General features: G+C 41.4%; 1 protein-coding gene across 1 annotated transcript in view; it reads left to right on the forward strand.

The window, feature by feature from the left end:
• Positions 1 to 418: 418 nt before the first annotated feature.
• Positions 419 to 27,608, forward strand: part of LOC128742972 (probable G-protein coupled receptor 158) — a 47,430-nt gene continuing 20,240 nt past the window's right edge. The window contains exons 1-6 of the mRNA XM_053839471.1: positions 419 to 1,095; positions 3,292 to 3,540; positions 3,851 to 4,025; positions 4,147 to 4,215; positions 20,917 to 21,333; positions 21,437 to 21,631. Of these exons, the coding sequence (XP_053695446.1) occupies positions 419 to 1,095; positions 3,292 to 3,540; positions 3,851 to 4,025; positions 4,147 to 4,215; positions 20,917 to 21,333; positions 21,437 to 21,631 (1,782 nt within the window). The remainder of the gene's footprint in view (positions 1,096 to 3,291; positions 3,541 to 3,850; positions 4,026 to 4,146; positions 4,216 to 20,916; positions 21,334 to 21,436; positions 21,632 to 27,608) is intronic.

Consider the following 27,608-nt stretch of genomic DNA (forward strand, 5'->3'; position numbering starts at 1 on the left):
TCAAGAACGTTAGCAAGAGTGTTATTGAATTGGATAATTTTAAAATTAAGTAAATATGACTGAGTGAATTTCTCCCTGATGAGATTTCCACTTTAACCGATTCATGTCATCAAGGGTAAAATGTGCGCAAACATAAGTGCGTCATTTTTTCTTATCTGAATATCGTAGCAGCAAAAAGTAATTAAAATTATGGCAAAACAGTCATCTTGTACGAAACGGAAGAAAGATTTGCATGAATGTAATATGATCTGCTTCGATAATCTTGAATGTAGAACTTCTTAATAAACCTAGCATTTCAATTATGCTTTCTTTCAACTAACCGTGCATCATACTGAATGAGGTTTTTTCTCCTACTTTATATTTTCCAGATGTGCAGTGTAGCATATTCTCGCCACGCCACAACAAGAAAAAACCGGTGATGGGTCACTTTCGCCATCAGCACCATCACCGAGATCATCGCTATCACTGCTATCGATCCAGGCCGAAAAGCAACTGGTCGACGCTTCAGCTATGGCTGGCAACGGCCGGTCTACTGCAGCTGGCGCTTCATCTTTCCGTCGGATATGCCCTCGAGCAGCAGCAGATAGTGGCGAGGAAATCTTCCGAGCTGGATACATCCACTGCCGTCTCGGTCACTCTTCCGCCTTGCGAACCGAAAGCCTTAGATGAAATCCCACCCGACCCGTACTACGACGTGTCGGAAATCACCATCAATGCAGCGAAATCGTTTGCCGATTTTCTTGCCGCCAGGAAAATCGACACCAGCAAAGACGATCGGAAGTTAAACGTGGCCCGTGAGAAGGCCAACGAACTGGCGTCTTTGGTCCTGCAGGACGATGACGGCTTACTGGCGGTCGGCATTGCCTCGCCACGGTTGCCTTTGGCAGTGGTGCAATTTCGGGACAAAATCGACGCCGATCATGTCAACCTGGCAGACAGTAAAAACTTTCTTTCCACCTACTGGCGCGAGTTGGGAGTAGCTTGGAATCAGAGTAATGGTGCTCAATTCTGGGGCGCACCGTTTCGCGACTGTGGCCCCCTGTACGGTCGGTGGCTGTGGCCATTCAGCGTGACGGTGGAATCGCAAGGATACAAGTAAGTTACAGCACCACTTTGGGAAACGGAAAAGCTCAATTTAACTGCTCATTTTCGACATATTTCACAAACATCCGGATTAAAACCATATTCAGTCTTGAGTTGTGTGACAAATTCCACCTCTCAATTTCTGTTTTTTTTTTTTGTAATTCTAAATGCTCAAATTTGGCATTCAATAATTCTTAGTTGGATGATGTATAGCTCTTTTACAAGCAAACAACATCATCAGCCGATATTTTTTTAAATATCCAAATGCTCACTCTATAATAGCTGTAAACACAGTTACAAAAGCATTGACTGGCGAAATTTTTCCCTAAATTTTGGTACCATTTGTTATCCCCAGTAGAATGAGAACAGTAAAATTTGAATGGAGTACGTGGGAGGAAGCGAACCAGCATTTGTAAACATTCTGATATGAATAAATGGTGGATTGGCATAAATTATGGCTTCGTCGTACAACATATCCAACGAGAAAAAATAATACTGTCAGTTGGCAAGCAAACAAAAATGGTAGTGAAGGAAAGTTGGATAGATTTGAAAAAGATATTAGACTATTAAAATGGACGCGAAAAATAAATGCGGCATTGGTTTCTAAATCCTCATTTTACTTTGGTGCTTATCTACCGTTTCCCTAGCGTCGCATTAAAACTTGCCAAAAAGGAAAAAAATGTCAGAAAAACAACACAGAGAAAAAAAGCAAAACAATTTCGAGCAGTCAGCAGTTTCACCGGCACACACAAATACTGAGCTACAAAAGATGAAAAGTTTCATAACTAAGTAAGGAAGAGCTCATTTCCCGTTTACTTCCGTGCAAAGATAGCGCAGTTCCGTACGGCGGCGGCGAACGTCCTGTCGCACGCAACCAATGCTGCGCTTTGTGTTCGCTTTACTTTTCTAGCTACTACCACCAGCATAATGCCGCCCCGTAACGTCACGGTTGTTGATAGGTACAGCTTTCGCAAGAAAAACTTCACTCTGCAGCTTATTAGCGAAGGGAAAATTTCGCTCCACATACGAGAAAACAACAACAATGTCTTGTGTGATCTAGGAATCATCAGAATGAAGATGGAAATCGGATAATATATTATGAACAGCTTCATATACTCAAGCTTCTACTTCCATAGATCTTATATTCTCTTTACATTTCGTAGTAAAAAATAAAAGAAATTTTACATATATTTAGACTTGACAAGTAATGCAAATTGGTTTTCATTCTACTCGCAAATTTACGTGACTTGTATGTGATGCTATTCAAAAGGATGTGCTTTCACATTTGTCGGTCTTGCTGTGCTGCTTAAGGTGAAATTAGCAGTCATCGATTCTGCCAATTTCAAAAGCATTTTTTTTTTTGTTTGAAACAAAAATTCTGTTTATAAAAATATATTCGCTGTGTTCAGATTGGCAAGAAGAATGCAGTATTTACATTTTTACAAACAGAACCCCGCTTTTGGGTCCAAAAATTGATTCCGAAATAGGGCTCTCCGACGAAAAGTCAATGATTGCTAATTTCCCGTTAACGGAAAATTTATAGAAAGGACTTTTGAATGCTCAATGCTGAATCAATGCTATCAGGAATGCTGTACAATGCAACAGACTTTCGAATTTGTTTATTTTTAACATGGAGAAACAAAAGTTGGAAATCTATTTAAACAGACTCATAATGAATTCTGAATCCATCATCAAGAAAGATAAAGCAAACTAACTGCGCCAATGGTATCTAGCGAAACATTTCCAAGCTTCAGTTAAATATTGCCATGCAAATAATTTGAAGGAAGAGTTCACAACTAGGTACTTATACAGCTTTGTATTTGATGTTTTTCGACTGGTGCCAGCTACTGAATAAATAATGCAGAAGGTATATTAAAAATAATTCTCTTTTGTTTTAATCTTCCAAAAGTACTCAAAAATAAGGTCAGCAGAAAACAATATAATATATTAAGAACTCTCCAAAAACAACATCATTATCGTGAAAGAATGAAAAATCAGAGCAGACCGTCCGTCCTCAAAAACAGCTCACCGACATAAAAACCAAATTGTTTTCCATTTTCCACTTTTCTTCGCCATTCTTTGGCCGACACACTCCACCGTCATCAAAAGGTTCATAGGAATAAATTAAATTTTCCCATTGCTTTCCTCCGTGTGCGCACCGTTCTCAATCGACTTTTTTTCCTCCACATTCTTTTCGTCCTCCGATAGGATTGTAGCCTCGGCATTCATAGCAGCTGATGTGGACCAATGCAACGACGCGCTGGAAGCAATTTTCGGCCGGCGGCATTCCTGCGACCGAGAATCTACCTTTTGCCTGATGTCGGACACGGCAGATGGGTCCAGTTCCGGTGGACGAGGCAAATATACCTGCGTGTGCCGGGATGGGTACTACATTCCAAACGAGTCCTTCCAGGGGTTCACGTCGGACAAAAACGATGCGAATGTGACGAATTTTAGGTAAGTATGCCGAACCGTCGTCGGAGCCAGCCGAGTGTGTCCCACACTAATGATGTTTGAAGTTGATCCCCTGATGAAGATTGAACAAATGCGATAAAATCAACGATTATTTCTGTTTAGTGCATTATTGAGTATACCGCGTAAATAATCTACTTTTTTATGAAGCTCAAAATAAATTGAATCGATTGGCTTGGGGAGAATAAAGCGAGAATTACTGCAAACAAACCGACTCGCAAAATAGCTTTGCGTTGCTTCATAAGCCATAAATTTTAAATCAATTTTCCTCTTCTCTTGCGCCATTTTGTTTCAGCTGCATTCCATGCCCGAGCGCGTGCGAGTGCAATTCAGCCGGAAGCTGCAACCGACCGGACGAAGACTTCAGCACGGAAACGCTGATGAAGGCCACCATTGGTGCTATTTTGGGAGCGTGTATGCTTTGTTGTTTAGTGTTAGCGTTAATTGTGTTCCGTCAACGAAAATGCAAGGTACGTGTAAACGTTCGATTCGACAATATTTATAGTCCTTGCCCCGGTGGTGCAACAAGCTACCGATCCAACCGTTGCCATTTTTTTTATAATATTTTATCCATGGTTTCTCTCATTCCAGACCATTGCAACGGGGATGTGGACCATTTTAGAAACAATTTTATTCGGAATTTTACTTTTATATTTTGCGGTAAGTATTTGCATCTATTACTTCGCCAAATCGATACCTGAAAAACGGTAGCTGTGCTTTAAACCAAGTCCAAAGTGTTGTTAAAACAACACACAAACAAAAAATTAAAAACCGGCATAGTTTTTTGCCAATATCGAAAAATATCAACTATTTTTAATCAAAACTTTTAGTCTGACGGTAAACTTTTCTCGAGCAGCCAGCAAAAAAATTATCATTTCATTGAAACCATACCGAGTGGGTGCCTTTTCGCTTTATGTACTTGTAGCGGTCCCGTCCTGCAAACTCAACCTACTCCACAAGTCCAGATAAAAAATGCTGGCTTTATAGAAAACCGGATGTCTGGGCGTCAACGCAATAAAGCAAATGAGGGATTATCGACCATTATCCGATTTTCGGGGGGGGGCGAGTTCAGAGGGACAAATGGCTAGGGAACGAACCCTCCTGGCGGCTGCGGCGGGCGCTTGAATCGATGGTCAACATTTCGTTTTTGTCTTACTTTCCGAAATTGCGGCAAACCGTTAGTGAATATTGATAAGATCATCTCGCACGTTCCACAGCAGACGACTACCACTCGGCATATGTCGGCATTTGGTGAACTCAATCTGTCGAGTCGTGCGAGCGAGCGGACAGGCAGCGTGAAAAATTTATTAGATCTAATGGAACCGGATTGCCCAAAAAATTCCCATTTGCCATTCCTCAAGCCGGGGGCTTCCTAATGTGGGCTAACAGCGTGCCAATATTATGCTTAGTATCATGCTTTCCCATACATCTGTTCCAGGAACGGACAATTAAAGCAGTAATTGATTTAATTAATTATTCAGTGCTTTCTATTCTGGGCGCCACTTGACTCGCACCCCCGCACGGCTCGCTCGGTCTCGGGCTGCCTGGAGCCGCAATCATCATGCTATTTCTGGCTCCGCAACCGAAATCGCCGCTAGCTCGTGTAGATAACGCGTAGCAGCTGCGGCTCGGAACGGAGCTATAACGGGGAGAAATGCCAAGTCAACGTTTGATCGATAACCTGCCACTTTCAACCGTGTCCGTTGCGTTCGTTATGGGTTTGCTGATTTGTTTCTGACTAAGTGCGTATGCAATTAATGGCAGTTTCGTTATGAGTTGGGCAATGGCGGCTTTTTTTGGCGGTGAAAGATTTCCTTCACAGACAAATGCGGTTGGAATCCGGAATTTCTTAAAAGCAATAAATGCATTTTTAGCTTTACTGGTTGCCCTGTTCCAGAAACGGAAAACATATTTGCACTCTTATGACAGCAAATTTTACTTAAAAAAGTACTTAACAACATTTGCATTTGTTGCCAGTACTTTACTTAAAAAGTACTGGTAACAAATGCTTCATATGTTCCCAAGGTTGACGAAAGTTTAATATAGCAATGTGAAAATCTTTCAAGAAAATTTATTACTTTAGACCACTAGCTTGATACTTTGTAATATCCTTAAACTTTTAAAAATGTTACGCAAAACTGAATTTTAAAGAAGTCCCTAATTACAGAAATACAAAAATTGCTAACTTTCCTTACTTTACTTTACTCTACTCTACTCTACTCTACTCTACTCTACTCTACTCTACTCTACTCTACTCTACTTTACTCTACTCTACTCTACTCTACTCTACTCTACTCTACTCTACTCTACTCTACTCTACTCTACTCTACTCTACTCTACTCTACTCTACTCTACTCTACTCTACTCTACTCTACTCTACTCTACTCTACTCTACTCTACTCTACTCTACTCTACTCTACTCTACTCTACTCTACTCTACTCTACTCTACTCTACTCTACTCTACTCTACTCTACTCTACTCTACTCTACTCTACTCTACTCTACTCTACTCTACTCTACTCTACTCTACTCTACTCTACTCTACTCTACTCTACTCTACTCTACTCTACTCTACTCTACTCTACTCTACTCTACTCTACTCTACTCTACTCTACTCTACTCTACTCTACTCTACTCTACTCTACTCTACTCTACTCTACTCTACTCTACTCTACTCTACTCTACTCTACTCTACTCTACTCTACTCTACTCTACTCTACTCTACTCTACTCTACTCTACTCTACTCTACTCTACTCTACTCTACTCTACTCTACTCTACTCTACTCTACTCTACTCTACTCTACTCTACTCTACTCTACTCTACTCTACTCTACTCTACTCTACTCTACTCTACTCTACTCTACTCTACTCTACTCTACTCTACTCTACTCTACATTACTTCTTTTCTATTCTTTTCTTTACCTATAAGACATATAAACAACGAGGTTGGTCTATTCCATAGGAACGGAGCGTTTCCCCGAACACCCACGTTGAGAATCGCGGCTAACACGCTGACAGACGAACAGCGTCGTAACACAGAGAACAGACATTTATGTTCATATAAAATATTATTCAAATGGTGTGTAAGCTTTTGAACAAACCACTAGCGACATCTCTCTCAGGGTACACCAGTTACTCTACGTCCGTGTTGCCAAATTCAATCTATAATCTTACTACGCTCTACAGATTCGAATTAATGGCAACTCTAATAACAGCTACTGTAGCAACGGTCTAGGCAACGCCTTGTTGTTTGTTGAATATAAATATTTATTGAACTTGACGAGTAAAGGTAAGAAAAACATTTGAAGATTTATTTATTCCAAGGAGTTTACGGTACGAACATACGGTAAGAAAGGTTCGAAAATATAAATATATAAAATATATAAAATATACCGGTGCCGGTAGCTTCAAGAGCTTCCCGGGAAACCTCCTGTTGGGATGACAAAGTCTTAAATCAGGTCGCTCCTCGCCCGATTTTACTCTTCGATATAAAACCCGTGTTTCAGATTCCTCAGCGATTACCGTTTGCGATAAATTTTGTTTTCTTTCGTTTTAGATTGTTTGATTAGGTAAACAATCTGTTAGTTACCTCAGCAACTTTATAATGCTTTAGTTGAAATGTAATATGTGCTTTGGGAACCAAAGCTCGCCTTCTTTATGATGCGAGCGCCACGTAATGGAAGCATTACCACATACATTCAAAATGGCGGTAGAGCTTTTACACATCTCGCGAGATTAAGATGAATGTCTGTTCTCTGTGGTCGTAAGTCGCAAACGCCTGCATAGTGTCGTCGCCCCGTTAGTAGAACGAGTTAGATTAAACTTCTCGATAGGTGGTTTCTACAGTAGACGGAGGAAGAGGCACAATTTGTGTCTAAAAATAACTTAATCTGCCAAGGATTGAACGTTAAATGGAGATGATTTCCGGCGGCCATTTGCTTCGAAACAATTTGCATTGTTCCCAAATTATATGAAAAATTTCCCTAAAACGGTACAGTGAAGTTACAACATAAAGTGTTGTAAGCAGTAAAATTCATTGTAATCGTAATGATTTTACAATAATATTCGTTATGCATTTCTATCCGGGCATCCTTGACACCGTACATAGCGCAAGATCTGCACCGAAGGCTGCAGTCTCTACTTGATTCTCTGCTTAAAATAATTATGGTTACTCTTTCGTCGGTCATTCTGGCCACGTGCCCAGCCCACCGCAGCCTACCATATTATACTATCTTTACCTTCACACTTGATACAATTCGTGGTTCATGCGTCTCCGTCACACTCCGTTTTCCATTTTGCCACCAAGTGATGATCACAGAACTTTACGCCCAAAAATCCCAAACACTCGTCGGTCAGATTCCTTTAGCATCCGTGATCCATGTCCGTACTCGTGTTTGGACTCCCACGTTTCCTGCCAGCAACCATGTACTTTGTTTTTTGGTAGTGTTAATGATAAGTCCCAATCTCGCTGCTTCCCGTTTAAAAAAAAACTTAAAGGGCTCTTCCACTGCTCTACAGTTGATTCCGATGATACTGACGTCATCCGCAAAACCAAGAAGCATGTGAGATTTCGTAATGATAGTCCCGTTCCTTTCCAAGTTTGCACTTCGTATAGCACCTTCCAAAGCAATGTTGAATAACAGGTTACAGAGTGCATCCCCTCGCTTTAGCTCATCCAACCCCAAGTAACAATTTGGGTTTTATTACACTCTTATGATGGCATTTAAGACCAAAATTGGTCTTGAAGACCACCATAAGAGTACAATAAAACTTACATTGTTGCTTGGGACGTCACGAAAGCGGCCAAGGCATCACCCGTTATTCTGTCGCATGATTTTGCCCCATCCAGTGTCGCATGAACCAGCGTAACTAGTTTTGCCGGAAAACCATGTTCTAGCATTATCAGCCACAGCTTGATTTCGTTTGACTGAATCGTACGCCGCCTTAATGTCTACAAACAGCTGATGAGTCTGCAAGATGTACTCCCGGAACTTAATCTCTCAGTCTAATAACTGACGCAGGGTAAACATCATGGAGCAACCTTCACGAAAACCAGCTTGGTACTCACCGACGTAGGACACCGTTAATGATCTCACTGAGATCATCTCAGTCTACAGAACAGGATACGGGAAAGCACCTTCTTGGCAGAATTGAGCAATGTAATGTCTCGACAGTTTTTACACACGAGTCGATGTCTTATTTTGAAAATAAAGCAAATGAGGCCATCCAACCACTCCTCCGACATTCATTCTTCTTCCCAAATCCTGACAATGATCGGCTATAGCTCGCTTTCTACTTTTAGAAGTTCAGCCAGGATACCGTTCTTTTCACCAACCTTACCGTTTTTTAGCTTACTGACTGCCTTCTTAACCTCTTCCACGGATTGCCCATCGCTTACAATTCTTATCCTTTTTCTGCTATTCTCCGTGTTCACCTCTCCATTCAACAACATTTGGAAGTGCTCCTTCCACCTAGCTGCTATCGCCGTTTTGTTAGTAAGCAGGTTGTCAGCGCTATCACTGCACCTTACAAGCATGGCACGATTTCCGCTCGTCACCGTTTTGTATAAACGCCTCCCGACTTTCGCCAGATGTACTGAGGTTCGTAGTTCGGACGCTTCCGCCACTCTCCACTTTCCGTTTGTACTCCACCAAAAATACTCCGCAGCACCTTTCGTTTAAATACGACAACTGCACATATGTCTTCCTTAAGCAAAGTTACACTTTCAAGTCCATAGAGGACTACCGGTCTGATTAGCGTTTTGTACTTCATCAGCTTTGTGCGGCAGCGTATATTTCTTGATCAAAGCGTCTTGCGGAGCTGAATGCGTCGTTAAATCTCCTTACTCGTATTATTGTCGGGGGTGGCCAGAGATCCCAAATATACGAACTCATCAACCACTTCCAGTTCATCACCATCAATAGTCACTGCCTGTTGGAGGCAAACGTTGCTTTCTCTGGAGCCTTTTCCTACCATATATTTGGTTTTTAACGCATTTATTTGTGACCCAATCCTCACAACCTCCGTTTTTCGCCTGCCGTAGATTGCCTCCGCCGTCCCAAAGTTTTTAGTAGCGATCTCAATGTTGTCTGCGTAGGCTCACTTTCGATTACTTTTGCCAAATATTATTGCTCTCATTTCGATGCCCGCTCGCCGGATCACACCTTTAATAATAATAATTCATCTCTTTGCCGCAACCTTCTGCACGATTCAATTGGGCTCGAGAGCGCCCCTGACTCACGCACGTCGCACATCACTCACTCCAGGGTGGCTCCATGCATTATCTACCATACCTGTTTGCGCTCGATTGTATCGTATGCTGCCCTGAAATCCACGAAAATATGACGCATGGTCAGATTGTACTTCCGACATTTTTGGAGGATTTGTCTAGCAGTACCTCACCGTTTTTGTAGAATTTTACTGGGAATCGGTCCTTTCAGGGGCTCTATTATTCTCAACTGACCGTCGTTACTCGTTGGATATCTTCGAGATCGGGAGCCGGCACGCTGTTATCGTTTGTAGGCACTCCTAGGTTAACTTCCGCTGGGTCTTTTTCTCTTATATCGCCATTGAGATGCCCAAGCAACACAGCTTGTTATTAAAATAGTATAACATTACATACATCAGATCTTCTCTATTACTAGAAAAGCGCGAAAAATTGAAGTCTAATGAAACTACAATTGAAAGAAGTATGTATCAGGTTATTTCATACCATTTTGAAACGTTATTATAGCAAAAGCTACAACTTGTTCTTCCAATAGTTTAAATTTAGTAATGGAGACATAATAAAAACTTCGTGTTGACATGTTGACAAAAACAAACATTATTCATTTGATATGAGCTGTCAAACAATTTAATGTTATCACAAAACATCTCAAAACCTTAATAATAACGACACATGTTTCCAAAGTATGTTTATAGTACTCTTAAACGACTACTTTCCATGAAGATTATTTTCTAACTTGTTTTGAGTGTTACTTGGGATGCCCATCGAAGAATTGCCTCCACCTGTCGACCACCTTGCGCTCGTTTGAAACCAGGTTTGCCTTCTGGTCCCTAGACATTCTAGGCGACGGAGTGTGTCCTTTACGAGATTAGTTCAGGTTCTCATAGAACTTGCGCGTTTCGCTAACCTGGAACAGTTGTTCTACCTCTTCACGATCTCTGTTCTCTTTTTGGCACTATTTCCTCCACAGGACCGTGGTCTACTTATTCTGGGCTCGTTAACACACTTGACCAAACTTTTCCTCGGGGCAATGCTTTTGATAGTTTTTCCAAGCTCTTGCTTTACTCTCCATCGCTTGCTGGCATTCCGCGTTAAACCAGTCAAATCGTGCACTCAAAGTTTTGTCACCTAGCACCGCAGTTGTGACCTTAACAACAGCCGAACGTATGCTCTTCTATCCGTCTTCGAGGATAGGAGTTCCACAGAGAATGGTACAGCTTCATCCAGTACGTGCGTGTAGTTCTCGGTAACTCGCTGGCATTGTGGATATCTTTGCGGGGAAAGAAAGTGCTTCTGTTCACCAGGCCTCGGGAAGCTACAAATTTGATGCATCGCTGGCTGTTATCGTTCGTGTCGAGATCAAAACTTCAGAACTCCTGTGGAAACCGAAGAATGACAGGTCCCTCTTTTAAAAAATGACCCGATACGGCGAAAGACGAAGTTCAGATGACTAAGTAGAGTGATCAGTCCCAAATTTTAATTTTTTTTAACCCTTGGGACTCGTGTCTCCGGTGATCCTTCGAGTGTAGATGATCATGCATTGCCTATGCACTTCCAATGAAAAAAATCAGACGCTTGCATAATTAGAATTTTGAGTGTATTTCGTGTATAGTATATCCATAACATTTTTCTCCCTTCGCTTTAATCAACCAGTCGCAATCGTTGTTGAAAAGCATTACAGCTGGCACGCACGATATCCTGAGGCATTTTATCCCAAATCTTCTCTAAACGTTACACACTCAATCCTTTCGTGATTCTTAGTTTGACATAGAAATCGAGAGGATTCAAATCAGGTGAAGGCCACTCCTTCGAAGAAATAAAATCCGGAAAATTGCCCTCACACCAAAAGCCCTGTGTAGCTTTTGCCTAGTAAGACGGTGCAGAATTTTGTTGGAAGCAATATGGGGCATTCTGGTAGCGTTTTTTGACGATGGGAAGCAAACCGTTCTTCGAAACATTATCGATGTAACATTTAGTGTTGATTTTAACACCAGCTACAATAGACAGCAATGGAACCTTCAAATTCTTGGAATAACATCCCCATACCATCACCCTAGAAATATTCTAAAACCTTTAAACAGCCAGTATATCCCAAGGAATACTGTACTGTATATAGCAAATCAATTTGTTGGTTCTGGTGATCCTGTAGGAACATTTTTTCGCCCGAAAACAGAATTTTATAATCACCGTGTCGCTTGTACAACCTTGCAACCATTTGTTTTTCAGTCACACTGTGAACCCGTTACTGCCCATTTTTAATTGAACACGTTCAAAAAACGCTGACAGTTATTGCTACTCACCCTGATTTTTGGATGAGGAATGACCCCTTCAGCATCAACGTCTCTAGATTATGGTGTAATTTTTGAGTTATTGTTTCAACGCCAGTGACCGGAAGCTTTCCAACTGGTTGACTGATTTATTAAAGGGTAGGGTATGTTGCTGCTTCGTCGTAATTGCCTATTCCCGTCCTATATAATACAAATTATTTAAAATATCAGCATTTTTATGACACACAATGCAAAACTAGTTATTCCCTAATATTTTAGTTTGTTTTCTATCATACGCGATCAATCAAAGTGTGCTGAGATCTATTTAAATGCTTTTTATCATTAAAGAAGTCCTACCAGCCAATGTTCCTACGTATTTTCGTGCGACGAAGGAGAAAATGTCGACTAATCGTTTTAATTTCCGTCATTCATAAATGAAAATAACTCACGCAAGGCATTGTCGTTATTCTACAGCCAGGAAAACTTGCCTGACCTGCAGAAATTTTGCAGAATAACATTTGTCATGCCGTTCTACAAAAATACATGCACGTTAGCATCATAAACATTGTTGTGATTTTTAATTCGGACGATGAAAAATTTTGATGGACAGATTTTGAAACGGTACGACGAATTTAAGAAACAAAGTCAGTTGCGTAATTTCAATAATATGCTTAATAATCGCTTTTTAGTGATTTCAAAGTTCACAGATCGGAAGGTAAGTGTATTTTAGTCAAATCAGCACAAGAACTTTTGGAGTATTCATTAAATCCATCCAACAAATGATGAAAATTGGAATGGCTTTACTTACTACGACGGGAATTAGAAATAAACCCTAGCTAGAACACGTTTTCCTCGTTACAACGATCCGCTGAATTGCCCTTTCTCAGTCGTTTTTATAGTATCCGAAATCGATAAATTTAGTACTTAAAAACCCTTCATTTCCTTTTCGAGTTCAATTTTCAAACTGCGTGAATGATAGAAAATTCAATTCCACTATCAAAAAATCCTAAAATGATTTGAAAAAAAAAAAATAAAGTTAATATGAAATGTGATAGGCTAACACACTCATTAAATGGCTTTCATCGAAGTGTCAATTCTTTTTCATTGAATACCTCATGTTTGACACGTTAAAAGAATAGTAGATCCTGCTCTTTAGTGTTCCAAATCAAACATGAACGATTGGCAAACAGTCTTGAACCATAGTTCCTACACCAGGTTGCTGATTCCATGATGGATTGAGGGGATTAGGTTCGTAAGCTGAACGAACATACATGCTAGCCATTGTTGAACCATCATTAAATCGACACCGAAACGCTATTGTACGATTATGGGTAAATATTGGCGTTCAATTGTTGCGGGTGGATGTGAGGTGCTCCTGGTAGGTTCAGCAGCTTAACTGCAGTTGAAATACAATTCATGTAACGTGGCTGATAACACACAAATAAAACTCCAGTTGCGTGAAGAGGTGGTGATGGTGAAGAGGGTGGAACTGAACTTGTGTAAATATTATGATGGTAAAAGTAGTATGTTAATCGGATTATGTTGTTCAATTAATGGATGTAACTAGGCCCGATATTTTTTGCAAACTAATTCAAGCTTGTTTCAGGGGCATTAAACGAGGAAATGGCATAATTAGCCGTTCAATACTGAATGAAAAAAATGTTTCGAATAACCTTTTATTGTGACTGTATAGTTGATTTATGTAATAATTACATCTAAATGCAAAAGCAATTACAATTTTACCCACAAATTGTGTGCTGAGCCACGCACTCATTGATACAATTATTCACATCATCGCCCTGTTACAAGTAAGGAACAGCATTAAATTACACACTCAACAACAACAATTCCTAGTTGATCCTCTTGCCATTTCCAGCCATTTTGAAATAATTCACTTTATCGAGAAATGTAACACTCCCTTTTTAACGGTCACAATTCACTACAGTAAGCCACATAGTATTGTCAGAAATGGAACCCATCGGAAAATGCGAAATCGCTCTACGGTTCGCTGTTCCGCGTTCAAATAGCTCGTCGCCCTGGTGACGCAAACCGACCCATCACACTTTAACTACTCTGGTTAACAGCACAAAAATAGCAACCAAGCTCCACCAGCAGCCCCAGCGGAGCCATCGACCTCGTTTCGTACCTACGCTTTTATCGCATCCGTCTTCCTATGCGCCTTCCAGCGACGCAGATGTCGCCAATTCCGTCATAAACAGCATTGAAGCACTCTTGTACAACACGCTGACACAGAAAAATTTACGACTGAAACTACAGCCGTTCAAAGGACGATTATCGACTCGACCCAATGGCCGATGAATTGAAATCCAATTCAGCACTGAATGAGTGTTCGAAATGGCACGAATTTTGGCAGCTCTTATAAACGTTTAGCCTCCAGCCGACACGTTGCGTCTCAAACAAGGAACGTAAACGCGTGGGATGGGAAAGCCTGCCACTAATGATTTCCGGAAATTCAATCTCGTCTAATTATCGCATTCAACGAAAACCAGGTTGTAAAAAAAAATTGATTTGTGGTTTGTTTTCTACGGAGTGTTACAAATTACCAAACGGTGAAGGACATGTGTATCTGTTTTAAACAAAAGCTCATTATCCTTGTTAATTTATGTAACAATTTTTGAAGGCAGATTCTTTCCTACGAACGTTTCTAGTAGAAATCAAATTCTTCTAGACGTCTGCAGACCAATATACCGATGATGTAGAACAACCGAAGGGTAGAACGCAACAGAAGGGTTGCGTTTTAGACATCACCTGACGGTTAGACAAATTTTGCGACCGGACTTGGATCTGAACATGGGCTTGGGCTTGAACTTGAGTTGGAGGTCGTGATAGCCGTCCATAGATCGTCTTATAAAGTACTCGAATTGTAATCCGGTGCTATGCATTCTATAGACAGGATATTGTATCTATTTCTCCCCTTTGATAATTCTGCAAACAAAATTTTAGCTGTACTTATCCTCCATTTGACGAGAAAATCTTGAGATGCATGCTCTACTCCGTTCCAGATTCAGTTCAGTGTTCCTCAATGCAGTGTCTTACGACCGTTGCTGTCTATTCTTTTCATCAATGATCTTTGTGAGAAATTGAAATCTCCGAAATTATTATACGTTTACGACCTTAAATTTTACTGTGTTGTCACAACATTAACAAACTATTGTTTACTTCAAATAAACAACGAATTCGTTGAAACTTGGAAGGTCAACAAATGACGCATCTCGGAATTTCAAGGAATGGCTCTGCTACTGTTTAGGCGGAAGAGTTCTGCGTAGTCTTTATACGCATACTGTTTCTTGCAGCAACATGAGACCTCTCTTGTTTGTGTTGATTTTCAACGATATTGCTTCCCTGCTTGGAGTTGGATTCAAGCTAATGTATGCTGATGACTTGAAATTGCATTCGCCAGTTCGTTCTACAGATGATTGTATGCGTCTTCAGAAGCTTTTAGATATGTTCACTGATTGGTGCAGGAAAAACTGGCTTGTCATCAGCATCCCGAAGTGTCAGGTAATGACTTTACCGTAGTAATGCCTACCGCGTCGCAAGAGCGATCTTCTTCAACTACTAAATAAATGAACCTGTAATTTCAAGAGTCGAATAAGTTAATGACCTCGAAGCACTGCTTGATGCCAACCTGACCTTCAAAAATTCTAAATGGCAAGATCGATTCTCTGACAATTCAATCTGTTTTGAGCTTTCGTGTGTCGCAACACTCCCTCCGATTAACCGGACTACTGCAGCCGCGTTTCTTCGAACAACCTTTGGATGCAACAAACCAATAACTGTCTGCATTCAAACTTTCTCCGCAGTTGAAATTCTCTTTGAGTTTGGCGAACCGTCACAAAAAAATTTTGCACATAAATTGGCTAACACTATATTTTTATAAGTATAACAAATATTCTATTCTATAAGACAACTATGTCAGTTGCACTTTACAATCAAATAAACGTGTCATAGTCAATGTTGCCAATCGAGCGAGAAGTCAACTATGCCTACTCACACGCGAAAGAGTATGAGAAAAATATCATTCAACTCTTACGCCGCACACACAGGCGTAAAAGAAACAGCCGCCGGTGCTGTGTGCAAACATTCTGCTACCCACATACTCGCGCACACACATCCTCACATCGTCTTCGTGCATAGCTTATTTCCGAGTGGAAAAACTCGCGGGGAATCAGCTGCCCGTGAGGCTGGTGGCGCACTGAGATCAAATTTTGCATTAGTTTTTCTTCTTCTTTTTCATCTTCGCCCTCGATTCTACTCACGGGCGGGAGTACGAGCCGTCGTGAGTAATCGGTATCAGCAGATCGGGCTGCAACGACGAACGACGAGCGATGACTGTAGCTGTTAGCTAAATACACACTCGTAAAAACTCTTTGCAGTGCATGAAGAAACAAGAGCGGGAGAGTTAAAGGGATGCTTATGTCGTCGTGGTCTTCGTCAGAACAGAGCCGGGGTGCCTTGTGCCGATTCAAGAAATCGTCTCGTGAAGAAACAAGAGCGGGAGAGTTAAAGGGATGCTTATGTCGTCGTGGTCTTCGTCAGAACAGAGCCGGGGTGCCTTGTGCCGATTCAAGAAATCGTCTCCATTGATCTAGATCTTGGGCCACTTGTGGTCAATTTCTCAGGCGTCTCAGAATTCGTTTTCGACCCAGTCAAACCATCTTGTACATTGAGCTCCTCTTTTTTTTGTGCCGGTAGAATAGATGATAGAGAACTCGAACACGACAAGGTCACGTATATCCCTCGTGAGCAGCGTCACAGCTTCAAATCCATAAAAAACTACCCGTCTAATAAGGGTTTTTTACATTGTAAGCTTCGTACGGTAGTGTATACGTTGCGTTGTGCGATGAACAAAGTAGGCCCGAATTTCCGCTTGAATGCGCCGCTGGATCTCCTTACTAGTATTGTTGTCCTAGGTCACCAGCAATCCCAAATACACGAGCTTATCCACATCCGCCGTCAACGGTTACCGTCCGTGGGAGGCACGCGTTCGTTTCCTTTGACTCTCTTCTTTTCAAGTATTTGGTCTTCGACTTATTTATTTTTAGCCCAATCCTAGACTCCGTTTCCAATCTTGCGTAGATTGCCTTCACCATTCCAAAATTCTTGGCTATGCTATAGTCATCTGCAAAACCTAGGCGTTGGATACCCTTAGTGAAAATCGAACCCTTGAAACCCGCTTGATAATTCCCAACGAAACCTTGTGCAATCGGGGACAGCCGGCGTAACAGGATCTGGGAGAGAAATTTGGAGCAGGCGTTTACTAGCGTTATGCCACTTCGTCATTGAGGTGGTCATCAAACAACTGTTTTCATCTGTCGATCGCTTCACGCTCGTTTGTGATTATGTGTCCTGACACATGTCTGGTTTCAGAGTGTAGCCCTTACAAGATTGGTTCATCTCTTCGTAAAACTTAAGCGTGTCATTAGCTTGGAATAGTTGTTCTAATTCTTCATGATTTCTGTCCTCCTTCAAACGCTTTTTACTTCTCAGGATCATTGTCAACTGGTTCTTTGCTCGTGGGGTCAAGTTCTCCATAGTGGCAATTCTCAGATAATTTTTCGAAGCTATTTTTCCACTCCACCGCTTGTTGGCATTCCTCATCAAACCATTCATTTCTTATACCCCGAGGCTAACGGCCCCACCGATGACCGAGCGTATTCTACCCTAACCATCTTCAAGAATGAAAGCACCTAACTCCTCGGAAAAGGCTGCTTCATTCAGTATTGGTGCACAGCTCTCGGCAGATTGAGGGTTATCTAGCTGCCTAATGTTCGGCCTCAACGGTCGGTTTTGACACGTCTGATTTACACTTGACAGTTATGAGTCAATTTCCACACCCCGTATTGAATGCATGTTCATGATGTTAGAGAAGAAGCGGCCCTCTATGACAACGTGGTCAATCTAGTTCATTGTGCGTTGCGTTGGTCAGATGATCTCGAGGTGGCTTTGTAGATATCTTTGCGTGAGAAAAAGGTTCTTCGGATCACTAGGTTTCTGGAAGTTGCGTAAATTATCACATCGTTGGCCGTTATCGTTCATGTCCGTGTGCAGACCATGGGAACCTTTCACTGGCCTATACATTTCTCCCCTACCGACCTGGGCGTTCATATCTGTGATCACGAAATTGACGTCTCGTGGCGAACAGCTGCCATACTTTACATCCAGCCATGGGTAGAACGCTTCTTTCTTATCGTAGAGTCTACCTTCGTGTGGGTAGTGTATGCATGGCGATGATACTGTAATGGAAGAAGCGGCCGTTTAACCTCAACAGATATTAGATGCATCCACTCGGAGACAGCCTTTCCATTTATCACGCGGTCTTACATACATTCTGCCCATCACTACAAAACCCGTTCGCAGTTCGTTGGCATTTCCTTCGCTCTGGTGAAACTGGGCCTTTCCGCCGCGAACCTTCCAAACAATCTCTCCTTTGTGACAGATTTCCTGAAGCATTAGCATGAGTACATCTTTACCTGTCCGTATATGACCTTGATTTCCGATAGGGTTGGTTACCAGATCCCCACTTACTTACTTAAGTGGTTTGCCGTCCTAAGACAAATCTTGTTGAACAAGATTTCCCCAATTAACTCGGTTGCGGGCTACCGCTTCTCCAATTCCAGTACTCTCCGCCAGTTCTCGCTCCACCTGGTTTAACCATCTTGCTCGCTGCGCTCCTGGTAGTCTTGTTCCTACCGGATTTGAGGCAAACACCATCTTTGCAAGCTAGTTGTTCGGCATTCTTGCAACATCCCCTGCCCATCGTATCCGTCCAGCTTTAGCCACCTTTTAAATACTGGATTCGCCATAGAGCTGTGCGAGTTCATGGTTCATCCTCCGCCTCCATACCCTGTTCTCCTGTACGCCGCCGGAGATGATTCATAGCACTCGTCTGTCGAAAACTCATCTCGATTCCCACTAATTTTGCTCATATGTGGTACCACGTAAAAGTAGGGATGGGAGTTGCTGAATAAGAGGCTAAAGATTACTTTGGGGTCTATTTTATACCTACAAATACGCGAAACACCTACAATGCGCATCCTCCAGCCGTTCACCAAGCATTGGTAGTTATCTTTAATTGGTGGAAGGTGCAATCCAAACAAAAGAAATTTGTCTAAGATCCAAATAAAATGACAATATGGAAGCGTTCATAAAAGAAGACTAGAATAAACAGTCGGTTCTGCTTGCCATAAAGCCAAAAAAAGTAAAAATAACTAAATCATAGATGAACATAGAAATCAGCTGGGAATGGAATAGAAACCACCCGAGTAACAATTTGGGTTTTATTACACTCTTATGATGGCATTTAAGGCCAAAATTGGTCATGAAAACCACCATAAGAGTACAATAAAGCTCACATTGTTGCACGGGCGTAACCCGGCTGTTAAAAATTTTAATATAATATTTCTCACGCAAAATAAAATTCTTTATCGTCATATCAGTACCTTATATTAGTACCTTATCGCCAGAGCTGCCAAACGATGAATCGTGAAGAAGGTATAAATGTTCACTGCTATTGTTGGTGGCAACATCTTGGTGCTTCTGTTAGCTTAGATAATATTTTATTCTAATCGTTGCTGAAGCAATGAGAACAATTGGTTGGATACCCAAGCAACAATGTGAGTTTTATTATACTCTTATGGTGGTCTTCAAGACCAATTTTGGTCTTCAATGCCATCATAAGAGTGTAATAAAACCAAAATTGTTACTTGGGTAGCTACAATTGTTGTACTTGGGCCACTTTATCGTTAAAATGTGGTAATAATAATGCATTCTACACAAATCCCAGACGTAAAAAAAATGTGACTGCAGCGAAGCAGTCAAAAATGATGAAAACCAAAAGTGGGACTTCCAATGCTCACAATGCAAAGTATGTGAGAAATGCAAACAATTCTCCACCTGTAAATTATATTGTTAACTATAACGTAAAAAGTTATGTACAGGTGCATTAAATTCACATACGTTTTTCAACGACGCGTACATACATAAAAAGCATGAAATAGTCATAAAAGCCATAAAAACGACAGCGTCGACGGGAAATGGTAACAGAAGCTTAATGTGAATTTTAAATTTAAGGCAAAATAAAAACATAGATTGTTTGGATTCAGTCTGCATACGAGTTGAACTGCTCCCATGAGTTCAAAAAATATGCTTTCAAATGTTATCATCCAAGTTGTGGAATAGACAATTCGAATATAAAACAAAGTGGGAAGTGACCGAAAACGGGTCGGATTAACCTTCTCACGAACTGCTGAAAGAATGAATACTGTCTGTTTGTTTATGTTCCTGGCACAAGAGGGCAATGATGAGAACAATGACAGCCCAAGATTTAATTTATCTTTTATTCAACGAGATGTGCGCTGCTACGGAAATTGACAGAGGAAGAATGTAATCAAATCACAATAACATACATACACATAAGCGGGTGAACGTTCCGTTTGCACGCTTCGCTCGGTTGTGCTCCCGTCCCGGGGCGAGGCGACGACAACACAAACCTCACTCACTCAAATGTTTCGCTTTTGTCACATTTCCCAATAGCAAAAAACGCATGATTTATGTTGCAGACGATTATCTTCTGCGAAGCAATCGTTGAAATTATTTTATTATATTACGTTTTTGCTGGCATCATAACCAGCTGAATTCCGGATAAAATAATTCTACGTTACCTAGGTGGGCTCCGTTGTCATCAAAGCCGATATGTTTGTTCATTCGTGCCATTCGAAGATAACACAAAGTGTCGGAACGACACAATACATTTCTGCAGAACGTAATTTATTATTTCATTCAAATGTTTTCCTATACTTCTTGACTATTCGCACTAATCAATTCGCTTCTCTCTGAATTTCCAGGTTGCACTACATTTCCTGCAAGCGTCGACTTTGCGTTGTTTGCTGGAGCCGTGGTGCCGGGAGCTGGGCTTCATCATCTGTTACGGTGCAATCGTACTCAAACTTTACCGGCACCTGGTGGAATTTCGCACCAGAAAAGCTCATCGATGGGTTGTGAGAGATTTAGATCTGCTGCGCTATCTGTGCGCGATGATCGTTGCTGTTCTGTGCTATCTAGCTGCCTTCACCGCCACCAGCATGGACTTCCTGCGGTACAGCGAGTTGGTGTGGAAGGTGGAAAACACAGACGAACAAGTCACGTCCAACATGTGCCGACCGCTCAAGTGGGACTACGTTACCGAGGCGGGAGAACTGCTGATACTTTGCTTCGGTTTGCAACTGGCCATTGCAAGCCGTAATGCGAACACGCAATTTAGAGTACGTCACTTTGACAACGTTCAAATACAGTTTCACCGACCAGACGCTCACCAAAACCAAATTAATATGTAATCAAAATTTGCAATTTCTTTCCCCTTACCAGGAACGGCAATTTCTGGTGGCCTCAATCTTGATCGAATTTCTAGTATCGTCTACATTCTACATCCTACGGTTCTGGTATCTGGAGGAGTTCAACCCGTCTACACTATTCCTAGCGCTATTCGTTCGCTCCCAGCTGACGAACACAGTCACACTAGGGCTTATATTCCTGCCCAAGCTGTGGTATCAGCATAAACAGGTAAATTGGAAAACGTAACCGAAAACCACAGAAGCATTTCCCATCCATCCTCTACTCCCAGTTTGAAAGTCCCATCCCAATCCCAGTAGTTCCTTTCAATTTGCATTGAACCACCGAAACAGAAACCGATTGAGAGCAACAATTTCGTTGCTTGTACAACACACGCCGTCACTCCTTACCAGTAATCCACATATATACACACATTCAAGCAATAATTTCAATTGCAATCAAGGGAACAACCTGCAAACCAGCATGGAAACTGCTGCTTTCAGTGGTGGCAGCTCAATCGCTTTTCACACGCAATCAGCATGGAAGCTTTACGATTCGTTTATTTTTTATTGTGTGTTCAGTTCAATTCTCCGCTAGTCTTAACCACATCGATGCATCCAGTAACTAACTCTTTGCTATCATCTATCAACATCAACATGTCTGTTGCAATGCTTTTCTCACTTTCGTTTTGCGCATCATCATTATCATCATCACCGTCATCATCCCGTCATCAAGGGCTGTCGCCAGCACAGCAAAAGCATGTAAACCAATTTCACATTCACGAACGCCAGCGCCTAATCCTAATCCGGCATAATCCCGAAGACCGTCACACCGCGTTTCTGCATTCGCTTTTGAAGAATCTTTCATTGCTGCTGTCGACTGTTGATCTCTACCGCCCGAACACACACCGTTGCGTTGTTACGTTGTTGGTGGCAATGGCAATTGAGGCGAGTTAAATACCGAATGATCTCACGCTTTAGATGGGATATCATGCGTCTCCACCTGCTCCGACTTACATAGTGCAGTGGAGATGCGTGGTGTTTAATACTTGTGCCGTTGGATTTCTCCGAACGATGTCAAATTTTAAGGAGATCCATTAAGAAAAAGTATACAAGTGAAAATGTTATTGTTCTTTTCTAAATTTGAGTAAGACATATTGAGCCATCTAACTGTGGTCCAAAAGGGCAAAAAGTGAAACTCTGCATTCCTCTTAGAGGCTTAGTATTTTCGAAACATTTATTTTGTTCATATGAATGCCCCCATAATCTGATAGTGTTAAAATTTAGTCTCCTAAAACACAAAAGTTAGTTTATTAATTTTTATCTTAGTAAAGTATGCCTAACTATAAATATAAAAACCCAAAAAAACGGTAGGAAAAAAGTTTTACTTTTTGCCCTCTTGGACCACAGTGCATTGCTGATGCCATTCATTGGCATCTGGTTCCGTCAATCATTTACCCACCCACCCGTATTGCTATTCATACCCATAGCAATTGTCAGTTCAGCAACGAGATAAGATATTTATAGCACCATGCACGATTATTCAAATCAATCGTAGGCGAAGGCATGATAATTCACGGAATGTACGTTTCTTATGCACACTCTTGCAAATAGGGCTGTACACTAAAATTATTTCAACAATTTTCGATGCATTTCTTTTTTTATTTATTAAAAATTGACTTTGTTTTAAAATATTGCTGTCCCTTTTCCACGTAAAGCAATGCATGTTTTAATAACTTGAACGTTATTTGCTTCCCGTTTTGGGCATATTTTTAGCGTTAATTTTTGGACAATGAACGTGTGTAAACAAAAGAGCATAGTAGAATAACGATAGAATCAAAACAAGCGGCTGATTAACGAAATACTGCGTCTCACTTGCTACATCCGGAGCGGAAAGAAAAGATTGCTTAGGGTACCCGTCCTTACTGCATGTTTATTGGAACCTGTCCATTTTTGAGCAGTTTATTTGATACTAGTTGAGCCCGAATCTTACGATCCGGAAAATATAAATATTTGTTAAGAATTCAGAAAACTGCGGATACATTCCATTAGCCGGTGTTTGCGAAGATGTTTAATCTTTGTATTAGTTCTTTGAGTTCTTATATTGCATAATATAGCTCTAAGATGTTGTACATAAAAGAGTCAGCCGGAAACTGAACAAATAGTTTTTATGGTCATATTGGATTTTATTTAACTGAATAAAAACATTCACCCTTATTCTGCGAGGCGAGTGACATGACTATTTTGGAGTCCCCGCGAATCAGGTGACAATTGTCACTTAGGTGACTCGTTTTGTCACCTGGGTAAAACGGTTTGTCACTTAGGTGACAGGGGTTTGTTACCTAGGTGACACTGGTATCACCTAGGTGACTCGACTCGCCCTAGCGAGTCACGGCGAGTGACAATTGTCGTATTGAGTCACGTGACTCGCAGAATAAGGGTGATTATCTCCACTGTGCTGATGCTATAGGCGGGCAATATGGCTCTTTTGTGTGAGTGGCTCTGAACCGTCTATTGTCTGCCGCAAACCGATTCATATGGTCGGTGTTAAGTCAAACAGAACCGAGTGGCAAATTTCTGACTGCGAGAAAAACGCATTCAAAGGTTGCTGCATTCGAAATCATCTTCTAACTCTGGCTGTTTGCAACATTTATGTAGTCTGATTAAAGTAAAATGGTGCTTAGAAAATTCTTGATCGTTTGCTATCATTAACTCAATTTTTTTAAATTTTGCGACTTGGTCCGGTCTGATTTACCACCGACCATATAATATCGTGACATGCAATCGAGTTGAGCAGGCGAGTCGAGCAGTCGAATCAAGCAATCGAATCAAGCAATCGAGTCAAACAGTTGGGTCGAGCAGTCGAGTAGAACAGTCAAGTCGAGCAGTCAAATCGAGCAGTCTAGTCGAGCAGTTAAATCAAGCAGTCCGGTCGAGCAGTTGAATCGAGTGGTCGAGTCGAGCAGTCAAGTGGAACACTCGAATCAAACAGTTTAGTCAAGCAGTCTAGTCGAGCAGTCGAGTCAAGCGGTTTATTCGAGCAGTTAAGTCGAACAGTTGAGTCGAGTAGTGCAGTCGAGTAGTCCAATCGAGCAGTTGAATCGAGCAGTTAAGTCAAGTTAAGTTAAGTTGAGTCGAGCAGTCGAGTTGAGTGGATATTGAATCGAGCAATCGGGTTGAGCAGTTGAGTCAAGTAGCCGATTCCAATCGAATCCAATCGAGTCGTTAAGTCAAGCAGTTCATTCGAGTAGTCAAGCCGAGTAATTGAGTCGAGTAGTTCAGTCGAGCAGTGGAATCAAGCAGTTGAATCGAGCAGTTGAGTCGAGCGTCGAATCGAACAGTTGAGTCGAGCAGTCTAGTCGAGCAGATGAATCATGCTGTTCAGTCAAGCAGTCCAGTTGAGCAGTAGAAGCGAACAGTCCAGTCGAGCAGTTCAATCGTGCAGTTAAGTCGAGCAGTCGAGTCGAGTAGTAAGTCAAGCAAATGTGTCAAGCAGTCGAATCGAGTAGTTAAGTCGAGTAGTCCACTCGAGCTGTTCAGTCAAGCAGTCAAGTCGATTTGTCCAATCAAGCAGTTGAGTCGAGCTGTCGAAACAAACAGTTCATTCGAGCAGTTCAGTTAAGGGGACATGAACGACCAAAAATTTTGAAAAAAGCATTTTTTTTATTTCAGATTTTGATTCTGTAGTCTTTTCCGCTTATTTTGATACCAAATTTGTAATGATCCGACCACGGGAAGTGGCCGAAAAACGATCATACACATAAGCATTCCAGTGCGGCGTGGAACAACTTCGGCGGAATAAAACTCGTTCCTGGAGAACTACGATTTTTAAACTTTATGTACCTTTTTCTCAAAAACTACACAACATATTGGAACAAACTTTTTTTTGTTTTGTTGGTAGTAGCTTGGCAAATACTTTTATAACTTTTGAGTTTCGTAAACAAAACACAGCTTGAGAAAAACGAAAACGAAGAAGAAAAGATGGCTGAAAAAAAAATTTGTCTTCTTTTTCTTTTTTCTCTGGCTGTGTTTCGTTTACAAACCTCAAAAGTTATAAAAGTCTTTGTCAAACTACTACCAACAAAACAAAAAAAGTTGTTCCAATATGTTGTGTAGTTTCTGAGAAAAAGGTACATAAAGTTTAAAAATGATGGTTTTCCAGGAGCGGCGTTTTATTTCGCCGAAGTTGTTCCACGCCGCACTGGAATGCTTATGTGTATGATCGTTTTTCGACCACTTCCCGTGGTTGGATCATTACACATTTAGTATCAAAATAAGCGGAAAAGACTGCAGAATCAAAATCTGTAATAAAAAAATAATGATTTTTTCAAAAAATTTAGTCGTTTATGTCCCCTGGTACAGACCTGGTACAGTTCGTTGGTCCACCAGTACAGACACAAGCCTCTTATATAAATAGATTTGACACGACAACGATTAGTGCTCTACCAGTCGCCCAGTCTGACACCACTAACTTCCAACATGATGCACTGCTTCGGTGACTGTTAACAGACATCATCTACATGGATATTTGCGCTAAGTTAAACAAATTGAATAATATAATTATAGTCGTTAAATTAAAAACGCTTGACATTCTGGCTTCTGCTACAGGGCTACTGCTTTGCTACTGGTCACTTTTCTTCTGAGCATCCGCAAGGTTGCCACCTCAGACCACTGATCTTCTTTATCTATTTCAACGACGCAATGGCTTATGCTGTTGAGCTCTAGCAAATATGAGAAATCATTTAATTCAATAATCTATTATACCAAAATCTCGTATTATTCCTCGATTTCAAACCAGTATTGTATAGAGTACAGTACGAAGACCGCACACGTGTAGTCTAATTTTCTCACACGCGTTCTCGTTCTAACGAACACACTGGCATGAGCATCTCTTTCGAACTCGAACTTTCTTATTTTTCATATCCTGCGACGAGTTTTTGCATGCGTGTCTTTAGCTAGCGCCACGGTCGTTGCTCTCGCTCGTCACTGCAACCCGAGCAGTTGATACCGAATGCTCACGAAGGCCCGCACTCGCACCTGCGTATGAAGCGAGGGTGTAAGATAAAGAGGAAAAGAGGAAGTTAAGTAAAGCCTGCAGCCATACATCTTACTCACGCTCACGGGCCGTTGAGAGCTCACGAGCTGTTAGTTTCAGGAGCGGGCTGCGCAGAACGTCGCTATCAGGCTGTGTGCTTGCGAGTATGTCAGTACCAGAAAGTATGCACAGAGCACCAGCCACCAGCGGTTGTTTGTTGTATGCTTGCGACAAAGCAGTAAGTGATGGATGCTATATTCCTCACGCACGCTCGCGTACAGGTCAGCATCATAGCGCAGAATTGTCTCACTATGTGGCGTCAGTGTGTACATGTACCATTCTTATACAGGCTGTATCTTGCTCTGCTGACTATCTAGAAAGATGCCGTCTTCGAGAAGGTTACTCAAATGACACTAGCGTCGCTCATTGAGTAAATTTTTCGCAATTTGCGCATTGAGTCAGCAGCGCAAGATATAGCCTGTATAAGAATGGTACATATACGCTAGCGACACGTAGTGAGACAATTCTACACTATTTTCCAAACCATCACCATTACAATTCTGTACTATTTTAAATGCCATCTTGAAGGTGGCAGTCATTTGAGTAATCCTCCCGAAGACCGCAACTTTCTATAGTCAGCAGTGCAAGATACAGCCTATATAAGAATATTACATATATACTAGTGCCACGTAGTGATACAATTCCGAAATACTACAATTCAACAAAAAGCCCTAGATCTACTGAACAACTTTGTCGAAGACACCAACGTTCTATATGGTCATGATCACGAGTTATTCCATGTTGGAACCAATTAAGTCAATTCCCATATGTTGCGTAGACTCCAATAAGGGCGTTCGACCGCCTTAATGGAATCACTAGAAACCATCCTTATTGGAAACGTTCTTATTCGAAACTACCTTATTCGGGAGGCTGCTGTACTTATGATTGGGTAAGAATGTCTGATTGTATGCCAAATAACCGTGTTTAGCGGGAAACGTTGATTTTCTCCCTTCATTCAAAGATAACAAGCGTATCGAGAGCTACAAAAAGTTCGTAGAGATACTGCTCTAGGTAAATAATGTGCGTGCCATGATTGGTTCCGTTGGTTTAAAGATAGTGTTTTCCATGTGAACGTTGACGACCTTCGCATGAAGGGAGGCCGAAAACCTGAGAA

This window comes from Sabethes cyaneus, chromosome 3 (genome assembly GCF_943734655.1).
Source record: "Sabethes cyaneus chromosome 3, idSabCyanKW18_F2, whole genome shotgun sequence".
Classification (NCBI taxonomy): domain Eukaryota; kingdom Metazoa; phylum Arthropoda; class Insecta; order Diptera; family Culicidae; genus Sabethes; species Sabethes cyaneus.